Genomic DNA, 19,481 nt, shown 5'->3' on the forward strand with positions numbered 1-19,481 from the left:
GTGGATAGTCTTCTTTGATACTCCAACAAAACTCAATAAGTGGTACTTTCTTAAAGGTTAGTTCAGTGTGAATTTAAAACCATTATCAATGAACTATGTGTAATCCGTTACATTAAAATCCACTGATCAATCTGGCATTTTGAACAGATCTCTTACCTGTGTAGGTTCCTGTAATATCACACATAGATCTTTTGGAAAATACTGAATTGCTGAGATATTCAGATTTCCAAAATGTTGACACATTTCATAACATCGAAAATCATATTTGTGAATTTCATCATCCATCTCATCAGAAAAGACGTTAACCATTGGGAAGCTGTCAAGCTCTTAGTGGCAAGTACAAGTTTTCCAAAACTAATTGTTGCTTGAAAGCTCAAATTTTATTTACTGGCAACCGATACTGTCAGTTTTCCTTGATATGACAGACTCACTGTTCGTTTAAGAAAAAAATAGTCTGCCAAATGCCCAAGGCTGAATGAAGTATAGTTTAATTATTTCAAGTATTCCATGAACAAAAGTAGCTGGCTCAGATCACAACATAATCACACAAATACTTTGTCTTAAAACAACCATTTTAGTTTGCACCAGAAGTGCTTGGCATGTACTTTTCCATTTTGTCACACAGAATATCAAAAGTACATGTACTCAAGGGTCAAGATTTAATCATCATTTTTACTGCTTCATCAAGGATGACATTAAGTGGAAAAGTCTTTTTAAAAAAATACAAGTGCATGGAAGTGAAGAATATGATGACTACTAATACAGTTTGTGCCTTGATTTCTGGTAAGGGACCAACAGTTTTTACTCACTATTGTTTCTGCAAAATCAGTGTAAATGTCAATACAGTAAAAAAGGCAAATGATGTCTTAGCATTACGATTAAAATATATTTAAGAACATCCTGAAAGGGTCTCAAGGACCCCCAGAGGATTGCAGACCACACTTTGAAAATCACTGGTTTGGATGCAACCATAAATAAATTTAAGGACTCAATAAATGGGAAGAGATTAAGTTTGAAACAAACAATAGTAATGAATGGTCAACGAATGACAGAAAATACGATTGAGTACTACTTCATTATTTGTTTATAAATTTTAAAAGGCAAGGGATGAGGAAGGGGGATAAAGTACATAAGGCTACACAGAAGTGTTCTGTCTTCTAGCTTTTCTTTCGTGACAGAAAGACTAAATTAAATAAATTGCAGTTAGCCATAATAAAAAGAACATTGCATCTGATCCAGTGGAGCACAAGGAATTTTTAAAAGACTTAATTTTTGATTCTTCCAAGGTGATACAGCTTCACACAGCTTCATGATTGAAATGGGGACTTGACTTAATAAAATTAGTTTTAAAAATGAAAACTGCCAGGCACGGTGGCTCACGTCTGTAACCCCAGTACTTTGGGAGGCTGAGGCACGTGGATCACTTGAGGTCAGGAGTTCGAGACCAGCCTGGCCAACATGGTGAAACCCTGTCTCTACTGAAAACATAAAAATTAAGCCGGGCGCGGTGGCTCAAGCCTGTAATCCCAGCACTTTGGGAGGCTGAGGCGGGCGGATCACGAGGTCAGGAGATCAAGACCATCCTGGCTAACACGGTGAAACCCCGTCTCTACTAAAAACACAAAAAATTAGCCGGGCGTGTTGGCGGGCGCCTGTATTCCCAGCTACTCGGGAGGCTGAGGCAGGAGAATGGCGTGAACCCAGGAGGTGGAGGTTGCGGTGATCCGAGATCACGCCACTGCACTCCAGCCTGGGGGACAGAGAAAGACTCCGTCTCAAAAAAAAAAAAAAAAAAAAAAAAATTAGCTGGGCATGGTGGTGGATGCCTGTAATCCCAGCTACTCGGGAGGCTGAGGCAGGAGAATCGCTTGAACCTAGGAAGCTGAGGTTGCAGTGAGCCGAGATCGCACCACTGCACTCCAGCCTGGGCAACAGAGTGAGACTCCATCACCAAAAAAAAAAAAAAAAAAAAAAGAGAACTACATGTTTAAGCTATTCCCTTCACTGAATCAGTCTATGCTTCATTTTGCGGTAGATTTGTTACTAAAATGTTTCCTGAGCTCTAAACTATGGGATTACAACTGAAGGAAACATCACAGATAAAATATCACAGGAAATCTAATCAACCATCTCTTTTTTTCCATCAGTGTTTTAGAAGAAAATAGAGAATACAGAAATTTGGGCACTACAATGATGTGTTGGAAGAGCAAGCAGAACCCACTCTTAGACCTCCAAAATGCTCTCATACACAGATCTAAAAATCCATGATTCTATGAAATGTAAGGAGGAATGTAAGAAGGAACTGGAAATAACAAGCTGAGGGAAGATCATCCATCTTTTTCATATAAAGAATTTAGTTGTGCATTTCTCTCTCAAAATACGAATCTTGAGTATATTTTTAATGAGTTATAAATTGTTTACAATGCAAATAGTTGTTCAAGCAAATATGTTAGATACATTCTCTGCTAATAATACCACTACAATTCCAATGTGCTATAGCTATTATTCTAACAACTCGCTTAATCACTATTACCAAATTTTTAAAATAATTTCTCACTTGGGCAGTGAGTGCAAAGTCACTATTCTGGGTCAAACCACCCACAGAGTGTATCTTCAAATCAAATGCCTGGATTTGTTTCCCTGAATACATTACATGTTGCTGCCCAGGGAATTGGTTTTAGAAACATTACACCTGCCAGCTGACTTATCGACAGGGCCCATAGAACTGACACCAACTTAAAGGCAAGATTCAGTCCAGAAACAGAAAAATATACTGCTACTGCCATCTGTGGTTTATGCTTGAATAGCTTCTCTGGTGTAAACAAATTGAAGGGTGTAGAGTTTACAATTAGAATCCAAAGGCCTCATCATTTAAAGACACTTTTTTAAAGTTAATTCTTAACGTAACAAATTGTATGGTTTATTTAGTATAAGACATAAGAATCCGTGATTCTGTATTTGAGCTTATTATATAATGCTGATGCAGAAACCACAAACTACCCTGAATGAAAACTACTCCATTACATAACTTTATTTGTCCCAAACACACACTCCTTCAAGAAACTCAGAACACTTGAAGCCTTCCTGTGAATTTATAATTAGAATCATTTCTCTTTTGAAATCGTGACTGTCAATATTAAAACAGCCCCTGAAGTTTTTAAAGCAAAAAAATTTTAAGAAATCCAGGAATTTTCTATTTAGACATAAGAATTTGGCCAGTTTGCTTCTGTCAAGATAAAAATTTGGGAGTTCAATTATTCCTATAATTTTTTTAAGAACAAAAATTCCAAAATGCAAATGAAGTTTCAAAGTAGGCTATTTTCACAACATATTTTCTCTCAGTTTGCTTTCTCAAATGACAACCACTGTAGCTTGGGGATCAAAAGATTTGGTGCAGCTGGGGGTGGGGAAAAAAGCAATTCAGCTCCCCAGCGGCCGGCTGAGGAAATCCTGGTCTGCTCCCAAACTAAATCACTGTTAATTAGAATTACCGGGTTACACTAGTAAAGTCTTATTTAAATAACTGTAACCACTGAAAAAATCTGGGTTTTTTTGAGAAGCTTTTCTACAAAGGCTGCTGTTTAATAGCAGGTAACAAAGAATGAAGAACGAAATACCGTAGGAAATGTTTTATTCTTTCAAATGATGCTCTCCTTTTTCCTGTGGCTATTTCTCCACCATACTGAAAAACAGGTTAGACATCTCACAGTGGTTTTCTTCTGATTTTCTATTACTTACTAATGGTGTTACAGTCTAACACCCTTGTCTTTTTCTTAAAGACAAGTCATATTGGAAAACAAGCAATGAACAAAAGACTGGGCTGGATTCTAGAAATACTGTATATCAAAGCTACATCTAGAGACGTTTTTTAAATTTAAGCTCAGCTGAATCTGAAACTTTAGCTCTAAAAAGCTCAATAACCAAGAAAAAACTACCTGCTCAGTACCAAACCACTTTCTTGCTCATTTTTAATAATTCTAGTATTTCTGAACCCTAGTTATCAAAGGCATCCATAAGCCCTTAAGAAATTACCTGAGGCAAGAAAAACTTTAATTAAAAAGTTAAGGTTGATCTTAATGCAGAAGTGTGAAAGAAAACATTTTCCTTCACAACTTAATTGGTTTTGGAAATGCTCTCAAAGTATTACAAAGAGTTGGGTATATCAGATCACTACTTATGTGGGCAGATTAGATAGCTACCTTCTGTTAAAAACTGTTTCAAGCACATTTATTCTTTATTGAAATACAAGCATGTTTACCTGTTGATTCAGAACTTTGATTTTTCTAATTCGGATCTTTTTCTCACATGACTAGAATCTGTTTTTACACATGAAATAAGGCACTTTCATTGTCCTACTTAAAAAAAACACACTGACCCAACAATGTAAAATTTACTCTAAAACACATCTTCTCAAGTGTCACTGTCAACTTAATTATTATGCATGGAAAAAATACTGAACAGAAAAGTGTCATTAATTTGGCTATAAATCAAAAATAAACTTAAGAAGCAAAAATTAGGACCAGCCCCAAAGATCTCGATGAATTTGCTGACAATGAAGTCTCCTAATGTGGGAGAATCTATCCTGGCTTTATGCAATTCTTAAGCCAGAAGTTGCCATCTGAACACAATTCATTAACAGATCAATTTTTCAACATAACCAATAAATAATATCTACCCAATTATAAAAATGAAGTGGTAAATCTTCCTACTAACACAAATGAAACTAACACAGCTCCAAGCTCCAAAACATGCAAGCATCATTAGCAATCTAAAGCCAATTTGCACAGCAAACACTAGGGGTGGTATAAGAAACTTCCTTTCCCAATGTTACAGCAACAGTTGGCATTTCTACCTACCATCCTCCATTATTCTAAAATGTGGTATTTTAATCTAAACTCTATTTTCCACCTTTGCCCCAAAACCCTAGGAAAAAAGTAGGGAGTGAGAAACTAGGAAATTCTAAATAAAATATGGAAATGCATGATTTGGACATATTTTTGGAAATTTACCAGCAGTTATTTTTTTCATTAGCTCCCCATCCAACTCCCTTTCATGTGCTAACACATGTGCCTTGCATACACCTTTCTGCTACAGAAGTCAGAATGAATTACAGATTAGGAATCATGTCATATTTTGGTTACATGAATCAGAACTGCTGAATGATTTGGTAGCTTGTACACTGGAGACTGTAAATGTGGTCATCTCCCATCTCAGCTATGCAAAATCACCAGTGAATTTGCTCATTGTCGCCTTTCTTCTACCCTAGCCGTCTTTGGAGGTCGCAGAAGCTACAAAAAAAAAGAAAAAAAAAAAAAAAGAAAAACCTGCGTGCTCTATGTACTAAGAAACAACAGTACTACAGCATGTTTTTGGTTTTGTTTTTTTCTAACAGGAGTAGGAAAAAATTCTGGGGCAACTCAGAATTAATTTTTTAAATCACAGACCTGAAAAGTTAAATCATCATGGGAAATATTTGCCAATTTATTTTCCAGCATAAACATTTGGACGGCATAGTTACAGCAGGAGAAAAAGGCATCGTGCTATTTAGTGAACTTCTCCCCATTTCCTCTAAAGTGTAATTACATAAAATATGCTTTTAATTACTTACAATGGCTTACAACCTTCTTTGCCTTCCTTTGCTTTAAATATTTAAAAGTATATTCCCTCATTCTCTTAAAATGAACAAATGCAATATTCAGCATACACTTCCTCAAATCATTCATCTTCCTTTGAAATCCCAAAAGGGAACAGTCCTCTACGACAACTAAATGAGTTCATGTTTGTTATGAAAACCTATAAGCAACAACTGAAAATAGCGCAGTCAGCACAGGGAATTCCTGGAAGGATGATGGTGCATCAAAAGGCTAGAAAGAAACTGTTCTGACAGAATAAAAACCATTCAAAGGACTGTAAATTCAGCATCAATGGTGTTTCCGGTAGAAAAACATTTCTAAAATGCCACCTCCAGTTTATTTCTTCATGACAGAGACCAAAAGACCCCCTATCTATATAGTTGTCTCTTGAAAATACTTCATATAAAATAGAAATCAGTCACTAGGATTAAAAATGAGAGATAATTCATTTCTTTGCTACTCAGAACAAGCAGTTACATATATTTTTGGAGAAAAATATTAATCAGGAAGCAATAAAGAAAAAAATGTGCCCATTGTTCACAGGCAAACTTAAAAAAAAATTTTGGCAATTCTGTGAGAATGTTAACTTCATAAGTGCTAATGAACATAAATTGTAAAACATTGCACAATGCTAGCTTTTACACTGAAAAATATCTCACAACGGTCTAGCGTCTCGTGTATTTTAAGCCCATCAAGCTGCCAAAAGTTCCCACTGTATTTTCAGCAAAAAGAAAACATCTGTACCACTAACTTAGACTAATGTAAAGTATTAAAGCCACCTTAGTCTAAATGGATTGCTCGATAACATTCTTTCAAATGGTTCTGACCAATTGAGGAAATGAGACTATGAATGGGAAATCTGATTAAGAGTTAAAATTACCATTGAGTTCTTTAAAATGTACTAATGAATAATTAATAACAAATGCAGTTCTTAGGTTTCTCTTACAACACTATTATTCTCAAGTAGAATTGAAAGCAATATTGCAGTAAATATCGAATTGCAATAAAATCCGTCATCTACATTATATGCACAGGTGGGTACAGGAAGTATTCACACATAGGAAGGCATCACAGAAATACACACGCTAATATGGGATATAAGATAGGTTGGGGCTTGGATTCAAAAAAATCAGCATGGGAAATTTTAGATCAGGATTTACAACACTCACAAATTAATACCAAACCAAATCTCCACACAAACTAGCTTAAAAAGTCAAAGGCATTAAAGAAATCCTTTGTTCCTATGATACTGTCTCCTTCTACCCTAACTGGATTCCAGCTTCCCCCTTTGTGACACGGAATTTTATTGATCTCAAACATGTTCACATTCAGAAATTAGTTGCCAACGACAGCCCACGGAACAGCCAGCCACCCAGCCATCACACATCATACACAAATTTAAAAAAAAAAAGCTCTGAAAACACCATTTTTAACATGTTAACTATTTTAACATCACTATTTTTAAGATCAGCAACATCAAGTGAAGTTAACCAAGCTCTCTCTCTTCTACACGGACTTTTCCCTTTTGTAAAAACACCACATCTCCTGAACTAACAAAATGTTTGACTAGTTAATAAACGTATGAAGGCACGGATCCAACCCAAGATTTCCACCCTCTGTAGCTACTCACTCATTCAACAATTGAGCGCCTAACTGACCTATTTTCAGGTTACTTTCCTCACACCTGCCAGGTCACTGTCCTGATTGAGAAACCTCTTGGTGAAGCAGTTAATTTTTAGTGCCTCCTAACTGTCCCGGGTGTTTGCATTCAATTTGAAATCTGTTACTTGTTAGACACTGTTCGGTCCTAGATCTTTCAGAGAATTGCGAGTTTATGGCGCAGCGAGGGGAGGAGGCACGGATCTCTTAGAGCCTCCCTTTATTCGGAAATGAGGAGATGTGAAAGGTGGAAAACAGGGCAAATAAATAAATAAATCGGGTTTGCCGCCGGAGCGTTTGCCGGCCGGTGCGAGCACCCTTTGTAATGCAGGCCTCCCGGGGCGATCGCCTGCGCTAATTGCTCCAGGGCGCTTTCCAAGTTCAAAAGTTCACCTTTTACGACCTCACAAAAGCTCCTAACACGTTACCAATAAAAACATTCCGCGGCAAACACCGAGGAGGAAAATATCAAACAGATACAAATAAAACACCCCGCAGGGGGAGGGAGCGAAGGGGAGGAGGGCGAGGAAGCCCCGAGGAGCCCGAGGACCCGGCCCGGGCGAGGGGGCGAGAGACGAGCGGTAGGAAGGGCCGGGCCAGGTGAGGGATTCTCAGCTCCCAGGCTCCCGGATCTGGACAAGAAAGAGGAGAACTGAGACTAAGTGGTGGGGATCGGGACCTGCCGGGCAAAAGCCGGGAGGAGGCAGGTGTCCGGGGCCCCGGGGCGGGCTGGAGCCCTCGGCCAGGGAAAGCCGTTGCCTGGCGGAGAGGGGGGCTGAGCAGGGGCGGAGACCGGCCAGAGCGCGCGAGGCGTTGGGGAAGGTGAGGCTCAGGGGAAGCAGGAGGCGCGAAGGAGTCCGAAAAAGGAAACGACTGGGGGATGTCTAGCGAACGGGGGTTCGGCAGAGGTGGGGGGCTCGTAGTATTCAAGGGAGAACGCTCGAGGCTGCAGAGGAGGAAAACGCTCTAGAAAGCTGAGCGGTACAAGGGTGCTGTGGAGTCGGGTCAACAGGGCAAGAAGGGAGCGTCCTCGGTGGGAGGAGGAACCCCTGTACGGGAAAAGAGAGGCTCTGCGTGAAGGGAACCCGAGTGAGGGGATGCCCCCACTGACGGACCGCGGTGGGGGCACTTCCAAGCTGAGGGGCCCGGGGGGAGGGGAAGGTTCGGTGCTGGGAAGACAGGGGGAGGGGACCCGGGGGGAGGAGGGAGGATTGGTGCTGAGGGGACGGGGGGAGGGGAGGCCTGTATAGAGGGGACGGGGGGAGGGGGAAATGAAGCTCGGTGCCCAGGGACCCGGGCAGGGGGAGGGTCCGCGCGGAAGGGAACGGGGACGAAGAAGGAGGATCCACCCTGAACGAAACGGGGGAGGAGAGGGAGGGTCCGCGCCGAGGGGGAACGGGGTGAAGGTCCACCCTAAGGGGCCGCGGGGCCGCTGCGGCTCCCCGGGGCGAGGGTCCGCAGAGAGGAGAGGGATCCCTGGCGGAGCCTCAGGAAGCCGGTTCCTGCCTGGCCCGGGCGTCGCAGGCCCCTCACCCACCGTTGCGCGGCGGCGGAGGGAGCGCGGCGGGCGGCTCCAGGAACCCTGCCGAGCCCCCGCCGCCTCCCCCTCCGCTAGGCGGCGGTTCGTCCCGCTCCATGCGGTGGTGCCTAGGGTCCGCGCCAGGTTTGCTGCTCCGCCATGACCGGCGCCCTAGTCGCTGTGGTCGTCGTCCGCCGAGGGGAGCAGGCTGTCAGGAGCCCCCGGCCTCCCGGCCGCGGCTCTCTCTGGGCCCCGAGCCGCCCGGCGCCGCACCGCTCCGCGCCCCTCCGCGCCGCGCCCCCTCAGCACTGGCCAGCTCCCCCCTTGACGTCACACGCCGCTGCCGCGCAAGGCCCTGCGGGGCACGCTGGGAGTTGGAGTCCGCTCAGCGAGGCCGGCCACGCCGACCGCACCAACTGAAGGGGTGGAAGGAGGGATAAGAAGTCTTGAGAAGGGAAAGCTAAAGTCTGTCAATATCAAGAACCATGACAAAGCGTTTGATGTCTATGTAGTAAGCGGATACTTCCGGGCCTTTTCTTGATTGTGATTTATACCTGATCAAAGTTCCCTAAGAGTCCTCGTAATCCCCCACCCCAACAATGAGTCTTTCCGAGGAGGCGGATCGCGAGGCAGCCGGGTGAGCACGTGCAACGAAGCCCAGCCCTGTGGGCGGGGCCCTGGAGGCGGGGCTTGAAGGTACTCACGTGGGCCTCTCCCTGCCGCTGCGGGACAAATTGGACCGGAGATTAAAGGACCGGAGTTTAACTCGAGGTGACTGCGTTCGTATGCAAATGAAATCTATAAAACTCTTCTTTCCGGGGTAGTCTTTAAAGCCTTTTTACCTCCAGGTGGGCGGGAAAGACTAAAGTTTCCCCTCCTCCCCTTTCATTTTCCTCCTGCCCATAGAACAGATGGGCAAACTAAGCTCTGGGCCATTGGGGCTATTAAAGTCCTGGGTTCTTGACCCCAGGTGTCTTGAAACCTTCCGTTTAAGAGGGATCCCTTGCCCGGCCTTGTTTGCCTTCCCCTTTCCTCAGTTTCCCTATCTGTAAAAGTGGGTTGGAATAAGGACAGGGTCCAGTTGGAAGATCGCAAACCCCTGCCCCTCCCACCTCAGTTTCCCGAAGCTTTCCGGAAGCAAAATCCCGAATTTTGCAGCGGCTCCCGGCCGAATCCACCCGCTGCGGCCACCAGGTGGCGCGCCGCCACCGGTCACTAGGCCCGCCGGGGTGTCCGTCTTCGGCGACCCCATCGGGAAAGGATTTCGCTGTTGCCGCCAAGGGTCTAAGGCCTACCTGGCCCACTTGAAGAGAAAGAACGAGAACGTTGGTGCTTTGCCCGCTTCTTCTCTGCCTGATTATGCTGCAGCTTCCTCGGTGGCCGCTCGTTCGCCCTCTCCTGCCCCACCCGCCCCACCAATCCCTTAGCCCTTTTATGTCATTTTTGTCTAATATTAAGTCCTCGTCCTGGCATTCGCATCCCTGCTTGGCCTGACCCTTGCCCACATTTCGCACCACACCCCGTCCCTCACCTGCTACGAAAGTTGCAACGCTTCTCTGCACTTGCGGGCAACTGGACCTTACCAACCCTGGTGAAACTGTATTTCGTACGTAATCTGGGAGACTTACATTAACGCTCTGCCGTCTAAACCTCATACCTGCTCTATGAGATAGCAACAATATTGTCCCTATCCAGCACTGATGAAGTCCACTAGAAGTGATGGGGATTCCAGCCCCATTCTGTCACACACCAGAACCTTAATCCTTGGCTCCTTCAAGCTGGAACGCGGCTGACTTCACCTGACCCACTCCCAAACTCCTATTCATCTTTCAAGATCCTGTTCAAATGTTTCTTCAGTGGCATCTTCCTTAATACCTTCCACCGAGGGACAACTAGATCCCCTCTGCTGGGTAGCAGTGTTTCAGGAGCTAAACCCTGTGACTAAGAGAGGACAGCCTGCCATTCCCTCAGCTGTGGGTTCTAAAATATGTTGGGACCTTGCTGAGCGCGGTGGCTCATGCCTGTAATCCCCACACTTTGGGAGACTGAGGCGGGCAGATCACCTGAAGTCAGGAGTTCGAGACCAGCCTGACCAACATGGAGAAAACCCGTCTCTACTAAAAATACAAAATTAGCCAGGCGTGGTGGCGCATGCCAGTAATCCCAGCTACTCAGGAGGCTGGGGCAGGAGAATCGTTTGAACCCAGGAGGCGGAGATTGCAGTAAGCCAAGATGGTGTAATTGCACTCCAGCCTGGGCAACAAGAGCAAAACTCCGTCTCAAAAAAAACAAGAAAAGAAAAAAAAAGTCAGGACCATCTGGCCTTTCTCAGGAATCTACCTTTTTGTCGCAGGTTCTGGTGGTAGTGAGTTCTCTGTCCCTGGAGATGCCATCAGAGCCTAAGTGGCATTGCAGAAACGTGCAGCCCTGGAGTTTTGGTAGTTGATGAAGATTCTAAGTCAACCCTCTTTAGATGGGCAGAAGAGTTCAGCCAAATGCTCAGCCCCTGGAAACAATTCCTATAGTCTTTCAGACTACAGCTCTGTTGTCCCTTCCTTCCTTAAACCTTCCCACACCTCCCTGACTAGTCACATCCCTTTATTCTCGCTCATAACCCCAACTGCTGAGTACAGATCTGGCACATAGTAGGCTCTCAATAATTACTGACTGGGTGAAAGAATGGATAAAAATAGCTAACCTTAGGCTAGTGACTTCTGAGCCTCTATTTCCTGTCTTCTAAGAGGGGATGGGTAATAATGATAGTTGCTACCTTGCAGGAATGCTATGAGAATTAAACAATGCTTGCAAAGCAATTAAAGGTCTGGCCTAATAAATGGAACCTCTTACTAATGTTATTTAAAGAGTGGTTCTAAATCTCAGATGCATGTCTTCTGAAAGTGCTTCTGGGAGGAGTCAAATACCACAAAACTGAGAAAAGCAAGGGAAATGACTGTGCTAGAGACCTCAGCCACTGTCCTAACCATAGAGAGCCCTATGAACTAAGCACTCACTATGAGTCCAGCACCTATTATGGGGCCTTTTATCTAATCTCTCTACATTTCTTCCAACAATCCTAAGAAATCAATACTTTCTCCCCCAGTTTAGAAATGTGGGGACAGGTTCAGAAAGATGAAAAAGACTCTGCTACCACCTGCAGGACTCAAGACAAAAGATCTGGAAAGGAATGTGTCTAAGGGTAAGGAGGGATCTTAGCGGGGCGTGGTTCTGAGGCCAGAGGCAGCAGACAGACGACAGACGGGACCAGACTGGGATACAGCTAAGAACGAGGCAGGCATGGCCAGACATGGTGGCTCACACCTGTAATCCTAGCACTTCGGGAGGCCGAGGCGGGTCAGATTGACTGAGCTCAATCGGGAGGATGACTAGAAGTGAGACTAGGTGGAGAGGAAGGCTTTCAGGTGGAAGGAACAGCATGTGCCAAGCTCCCAAGGCCAGATCAGGGCTTGGCCCATTTGAGGAGCTGGGAGAATCCGTGGTGACCAGAGCCCACTGAGAGAGAGAAGGGTAAAGAGGAGGCAGCCAGAGATGATCAGGTCATGTGGGGAAACAGCCAGCAGGGGGCAGAGTTCCTCTAGTGACGGCAGCCTTGCTCTTCCTTGTCCTACCTAGAGTCAGAGCCACGCTGCGTTCATCGAGAAAGGGCTGGGGTAGTGAATCCCCCCTGCCTGCTTCGATTTCTTTTAAGTACACTCTGTCCCGTTTTTGAATACATAGGACACACATATTACAAAATCCACAGGATGCAAACAAGTATTCAATGAAAGTTCTTACTCCCTGGATCTCCTTAGAACCACCATGCTGACTTTTTGCATTTTTTTCAGATAGTTTATGTCCATAAGAACATACACAATATTTACTTTTTACACTAATCTAGCCCCGGTTTTGATGCCTCCCAGGGGATCTCTAGTTACAGAAGAAGCTTATTTGTGGACGGGTGTGGTGGCTCACGCCTGTAATCCCAGCACTTTGGGAGGCCAAGGCGGGCGGGTCACGAGGTCAGGAGTTTGAGACCAGCTTGGCCAACATAGTGAAACCTTGTCTCTACTAAAAATACAAAACATTAGCTGGGCGTGGTGGCAGGCGCCTGTAGTCCCAGCTACTTGGGAAGCTGAGGCAGGAGAATCGCTTGAAGCCGGGAGGCAGACGTTGCAGTGAGCCGAGATTGCGCCACTGCACTCCAGCCCAGGCGACAGTGCGAGACTCCGTCTCAAGAAAAAAAAAAAAAAGAAGAAGAAGAAGAAGCAGCTTATTTGTACTCAGTGTGTGCTTCGCACAGGGTTCTTTAATTCAGCTGAGAGTTGTGGAGCACCGTACCTTGTACCAGGTCAGTGGTTCTCAAACCCTAACCCCCCTGGAGCCCTGGAGGGTGTGTTAAAACACAGATTGCTGGGCTCCACGCCCAGAGTTTCTGATTTTGTGAGTCTGTAGTGGGGCCTGAGAATTTGCATTTCTTTTTCTTTTTTCTTTTTTCTTTTTTTTTTTTCTTTGAGAAGGTCTTGCTCTGTCACCCAGGCTGGAGTACGGTGTCACGATCTTGGCTCACTGCAGCCTCTGCCTCCTGGGTTCAAGTGATTTTTGTGCCTCAGCCTCCTCAGTAGCTGGGACTACAGGCACGTGCCACCACGCCGTTTTTTGGTTTTGTTTGTTTGTTTTTGAGACGGAGTCTCACTCTGTTGCCCAGGCTGGAGTGCAGTGGTGCAATCTCGGCTCGCTGCAACCTCTGCCTCCCGGGTTCACAAGCAATTCTCCTGCCCCAGCCTCCTGAGTAGCTGGGATTACAGGCATGCACCACCACGCCAGCCTAATTTTTGTATTTTTAGTAGAGGCGAGTTTTCACCATGTTGCCCAGGCTGGGAGAGTTTGCATTTTTAACAAGTTATCCGATGATGCGGAGGCTGAGACCAAGGACCACACTTTGAGAACCACTGAGTTCGATGTTCATGGGGAGAAACTAAGAATGTGCCCTAGGAAGTCATGCTCCAACACAAGGAAACATACACACCAACAAGAAAGACAGTCCCATTGAGCAATAAATTCTATGAAGAAAATGAGACCAAGCATGGTGGCTCACACTTGTAATCCCAACACTTTGAGAGACTGGGGTGGCTGGATTGCTTGAGCCCGGGAGTTTGAGACCAGCCTGGGCAACACAGGAGACCCCATCCCTAAAATAAATACAGAAATTAGCCAGCATGGTGGCACATGCCTGTAGTCCAAGTTACTCAGAAGGCTGAGGGAGGAGGATAGCTTGAGCTGGAGAGTTGAGGCTACAGTGAGCTGTATTCGCAACACAGCACTCCAGCCTGGGTGACAGAGGAAGACCCAGTCAAAAAAAAAAAAAAAAAAAAGGAAATGCTGGGTGCGGTGACTCATGCCTGTAATCTCAACACTTTCGGAGGCCAAGGTGGGAGGATTGTTTGAGCCCAGGAGTTCGAGACAAGTCTAGGCAACAGAGTGAGACCCCGTCTCTGCCAAAATAAAAAAAAACTTTAAATTAGCCAGGTGTGGTGGTGCACACCTGTAGTTTCAGCTACTCAGGAGGCTGAGGTGGGACGATCACTTGAGCTGGGAAGGTCGAGGCTGTAGTGAGCTGCGATCGCGCCACTGCACTATGGCCTGGGCAACAGAGTGAGACCCTACCTAAAAAAAAAAAATAAAAATTTAAAAAATTTGAAAGCGGGAAGCTACTGGAGTTTGTGAGCCGACAGGAGGGATTCCAGAGGGAAGGAGAAATGAAAGACGGAAGACAAGTTGGGGTTGCTGAGCCTTGGGAAGGCTTACAGCAGTCAGGTCCCTGTCCAGAAGTGGGTGGCATCGGAGAGCCCAAGGGCTCACGTGCCCTGGGAACATCTGTCGCTCATGCGAACTTTACAAACACTCCAAAAGGAAAGCACGAGTCCCCCATCTTACAGATGAGGAAACTGAGGCACACAGAGGTTGAAGGGACACGCCCAAGGTCCCACAGCTCACAGGACAGGACCTGAGTCCGTGCGAGGAGCCCACGCGCCTCGCCCTGGCCCCATTGCTCCTGCCGGCTGCGATCGAGACCCACCCTGGCGCGCGGGCAGGGATGCCCTTGGGAGAACCGCACGACGACGGGGAGGCCCCGCGAACGGCGGGCGGAGCGGGGCGGGGTGCCCCCTCCGCCCTAGCTCCGCCCCTGGCGGCGCTGGAAGAGGCGCGGGGCGGGCAGCAGGGTGCAGGCGCGGGGCGCGGGGCAGGCAGAGCGGGCGAAGGCGCGGAGCTCACAGTGCAGCCCGCGCTTCCCAGCGTCCGTGCCCGGCCGCCTGTGCCTACCGTGCCGGTGGCGCCATGGCTGCTGCCGCCCTCCCGCCTCGGCCGCTGCTCCTTCTGCCACTAGTGCTGCTGCTGAGCGGCCGCCCCGCGCGCGCCGACAGTAAGGTACGCGCGCCCCTCGGACCTGCGCGACTCAGCGGGTAGCGGGGCGCGAGGGGGCGCTGTGGCGGGGGTGCGGCCCGGGAGGGAGCCGGGGCCAGGGCGGAGGAGCCGGGAGCCGAGAGACTGAACCTGGGACTTCTCAGCACTGAAGCCGCAGGGGCAGGGGCCCCGAGAGAGGAGCGCGTGGAGGAAGAAGCGCTGGAGATGTAGGGATGCTAGGGACCCGGGGCCTGAGGAAGGGGCGCTGGGACCGGGTCCGATTCCCGGAGGGGCCGGGGGATTCCCCGGAGTGCTGGCCAGACTCGGGGTTCGTAGGGGAAGCTCCTGGCAACTGTTACTCAGCGACTCCCAGGCTTGCAGCAAGCCCTGGGCCATGGCTTTCACGGCCCGCTAGGGACTGGGGGTCCTCTCTACCCCATGAACGCAGCCGCGCTGGCCACTTGCCTGGCCTCTGATGTTCTTGCCAGGGACCGGGTGCACCCCCTGGAGGACTGGGTAGCTCCAGAGGTGGTCTGAGCTGTTCTCTGCTGTGGCTAAGAGGATCTGCTCTTGTGTCAAGCCGACCTGGGTTCAGTCGCACATCCGCTTCTCAGCCGGTGCCATCGCCCATCTGAGCCTCCGTCTATTCACCTGTAGATACAGGAAGAATCATGGGACCCACTTCCTGCAGTTGATGGTCTCTAGATGCGGTGTGGTCATGCCTGTAAAGTACTTAGCACTAGACCGGGCGCGGTGGCTCACGCCTGTAATCCCAGCACTTTGAGAGGCCGAGACGGGCGGATCACAAGGTCAGGAGATTGAGACCATCCTGGCTAACACAGTGAAACCCCGTCTCTACTAAAAATACAAAAAAAAGTAGCCGGGCGTGGTGGTGGGTGCCTGTAGTCCCAGCTACTCCGGAGGCTGAGGCAGGAGAATGGCGTGAACCCGGGAGGCGGAGCTTGCAGTGAGCCGAGATCGTGCCACTGCACTCCAGCCTGGGCAACAGAGCGAGACTCCGTCTCAAAAAAAAAAATACTTAGCACCAGAGCACTTGGGGTGTTCTGGAAATGACTCCGTGATGGCCAGGTTCAGTGGCTCACACCTGTAATCCTAGCACTTTGGGAGGCCAAGGCAGGTGGATCGCTTGAGGCCAAGAGTTCTGGACCAGCCTAGCCAATATGGTGAAACCCCATCTCTACTAAAAATACAAAAATTAGCTGGGCGCAGTGGCACAAGACCAGTCTAGGCAAACAGAGTGAGACCCCGTCTCTACAAAAAAAAAAAAAAAAAAAAAAATTAGCCAGGTGTGGTGGTGCACACCTGTAATCCCAGCTACTCGGGAGGCTGAAGCAGGAGAATCGCTTGAACCCAGCAGGCGGAGGTTGCAGTCAGTGGAGATTGCGCCATTGCACTCCAACCTGGGGAACAGAGCAAGATTCTGTCTTAAAAAAAAACAAAAAAAAAACAAAAAAAACGGACAGACCTTGGGGAGAGTGAGGAGCAGGACCAGAGCCCTGGTCACAGAGCGTGAGGGCAAAAGAGTGACTTCCAGTACCTCTCCAGCCTCTTTCCTGGTAGAATGTGATTGTCCTGCCTGCTCACGGACATATAAAAGACAGAAGCCACTAGCCACACGGTGAGTATATGAGCAGTGGGCACTGGCCAACCCTCAGCCTGATTCAGCTCAGGGCATGAAAGCACCCACGTACAATGCTGCTCATGTACTCCAGAGACAAGGAGGGAATGAGTATTTTTTCTAATTTACAGGTGGGGAAATGAGGGTGTTCACAGAGGCAGCTGGCTTGTACATTTAAAACCCTAGGTTCTGGCCTTCCTCTGCTATTCTTCTGCTGTGTGACCTTGGGCAAATCACTGCCTGTCTCTGGGCTTCAGTTTCTTCATCTGAGAAACATCTCCCCAACCTTCCTTCCATATGGGGCCCTCTGGGATTCCCTGATCTGGCTCAGGTATGAGGACAAGTGAGTAGAAAATCCTAGATAACCTGATCAGTGCCTTGTCACCACTGGGATCTCTGTCTGGGAGGGATATTTGGTGTTGGGCATCCTCTGTGCAGAGAGCTGTAGAGCTTGTGGGGGAGAGCTCACATTCTAAACAAAGCAGAGACAAAGAAAACCCAACACCCTGTTTGTGTAGTGAGTCAGCCAAACACTTGCTAGGTTGTGTGTGTGTGTGGGGGGGGGGGGGGGGGGGGGGGGGGGGGGGGGGTGTTTAGCTGTCCCAGAACAAGCTGGGGCTGGTGGGGTGGAGAGGCACAACCTACAGCTTGCAGGATGAACAGCTGGGGGACTCAGCACCGCCCTACCCCAGACACCTCCCACCCCCAAACCACTTCAGCCAGCTGGGAAAAATAAAAATCAAGTGATGGGTGAATTTACTCTGCATTCCTTAGCTCAGCCAGACTCCTGCTGGCTCTGCAGAGAAAGCTGTTTTCATTATCACCCGATCCCTCCCCCCGCCCCCACCCCATCACAAACCCCCCCTTCCTCTCTAAGCCCATTCCGTTTTCCCTGGAGTGGAAGATGAGCCCTTCGGAGGGCCAGTCTGGGACTTGAAGTCAATGTAGGGTCCTAAAGGGTTAAGTTGGCCCCTCCTTAGGCCTCCTGTTCCTGGGAGCTCTAGTCTCCCCTCCTGCCCAGCACATTCAGGTGTACAGGGCAGCTCACCCCCAGGACTCTGTTGGTCTCCTTGGCCAGCTCCTTGCTCAACGTGTTTTCATTTCATGTTTATAACTAGGTCTGTCCTAAACTGGATTTTGAGTTTCCATCTAAGGAAGTGCTTTGTCGGGGCTGGGAGGAGGAGGGGGGCCCCACAGCTTCCCTGGTATTTCTGAAGGGCTGCCCAGCACAGAGGTTGGAATGGACAGGTAACCACATGACACCCAAACATGGCACCGCAGACCTCTGGGGAACTGCTTCTTGCTGTGCGTTCTTGGAATGTGGCTGAGAATTTTCCATCTCTACCTCAGTTTCCCCATCTGTGAAAGGGCTGCCGGTGCCTCACTCCCTCCAGCATCAAGGGGTGGGAAGGGGGTCTTTGGTCAGCCTGCTGATCAGGGGCCCAAGGACAGAGGGATGCCCAAAGGCCTGTGGGAGCCCAGCCAGGGGAGCAGGAGGGGCTAGAGCAGGCAGGCGGTGGTGTCCGGGGCTGGATCAGATGTTCCAGGCCAGGCCAGTCCCAGGGGTTTAGGTGTTGCTTCGCCTCCGCTCCGGGAGTTTCCGCCTGTGGGTGTAATTGGAAACAGGCTCTCCGGCAGGCGAGGGCCACATAGTGATGGAGGCCTCCTTCGACACCTCAAGACCGAGGCCAGGCCAAGCCCTGCTGGGTGTCTCTGCAAGGAGGGTCTTATCCCAACACTCCCTTTGGCTGGGGCATTTGGGGCAGAGCCTTGAGGAGCATCGTATGTACCAAGCCATGTCCCCAGCACTTACATGCAGAATCTTACACATCCCTTGTGCCAACACTCTGAGGCTTCAGCGGCCCTTCCCCATTTTATGGTCTTGAACACTGAGGCTCAAAAGAGTCTGATTGAGGTTGTTCAAAACTCCTAAACAGAGGGAGCCTGAGTAGTTGGAGCCCTGGAGCCTCTAGGAAGCATCCAGATAGGCTGGGGAGCCAGAAAGCGTCTGAACCATTGGGTTGGAGTAGGACCCAGCCATCTGCAGCTCCCAGGTACACCCCCAGGCAATTCTGAGGCATGGCCCCCAGTTGAGAACTCGTGGAGGGAGTAGGAATCCATGGAGGTTTGTGGAGCAAGAGTAAAGTAGATTACCAAGGAGGAGCTTTTGGGAGATTCATCAAACACAGGAAGCTGCTGTGTTGTCCAGGCAGCAGTTAATGTGGCCTGAACTAGGGCTATGGCTGTGGCGTGGAGAGCAGGGGACAGAGGTCGGAGATATTTAGGATGAAGGGTCAGAAGAACACGATGACTGACAGATTATCCAGGATAAGAGGGAGGCTCAGAGATCCAGGCTGGGCAGGAGGGTAAGTGGACATGGGTCTGGGAGAAGAGGCTGGGTCCAGCTTGAATGGATTGAGTTTGGGGTACCTCTGGGCATCCAGGGGGAGGTGCCCAACTGGCACTGTGCTCTCAGGGAGGTCTTTGCCTCATGGTGAGGCGGGGCTGGCCATGAGGGAAAAGGGCAGACCCAACTTCAAGATGACACAAGTTGGCCGGGTGTGGTGGCTCACACCTGTAATCCTGGCACTTTGGGAGGCCGAGGTGGGCAGATCACCTGAGGTCAGGAGTT

At 48.2% G+C, this 19,481-nt stretch overlaps 2 protein-coding genes across 11 annotated transcripts in view; one reads left to right on the plus strand and one right to left on the minus strand.

Annotated features, from left to right (window-relative positions):
• NR6A1 (nuclear receptor subfamily 6 group A member 1) overlaps positions 1 to 9,084 on the minus strand; it is a 256,354-nt gene extending 247,270 nt beyond the window's left edge. For 8 of the 10 annotated variants that reach the window (XM_058445822.1, XM_058445821.1, XM_058445816.1 and 5 more), the window contains exon 1: positions 8,830 to 9,084. In XM_058445822.1, the coding sequence (XP_058301805.1) occupies positions 8,830 to 8,929 (100 nt within the window). In that variant the 5' untranslated portion in view covers positions 8,930 to 9,084. The remainder of the gene's footprint in view (positions 1 to 8,829) is intronic. The other 2 variants (XM_058445817.1, XM_058445824.1) reach the window with 2 other exon arrangements.
• A 6,033-nt stretch (positions 9,085 to 15,117) lies between these two features.
• OLFML2A (olfactomedin like 2A) overlaps positions 15,118 to 19,481 on the plus strand; it is a 34,570-nt gene continuing 30,206 nt past the window's right edge. The window contains exon 1 of the mRNA XM_032165102.2: positions 15,118 to 15,234. Within this exon, the coding sequence (XP_032020993.1) occupies positions 15,145 to 15,234 (90 nt within the window). The 5' untranslated portion in view covers positions 15,118 to 15,144. The remainder of the gene's footprint in view (positions 15,235 to 19,481) is intronic.

This window comes from Hylobates moloch, unplaced genomic scaffold (genome assembly GCF_009828535.3).
Source record: "Hylobates moloch isolate HMO894 unplaced genomic scaffold, HMol_V3 SCAFFOLD_10, whole genome shotgun sequence".
Taxonomy (NCBI): domain Eukaryota; kingdom Metazoa; phylum Chordata; class Mammalia; order Primates; family Hylobatidae; genus Hylobates; species Hylobates moloch.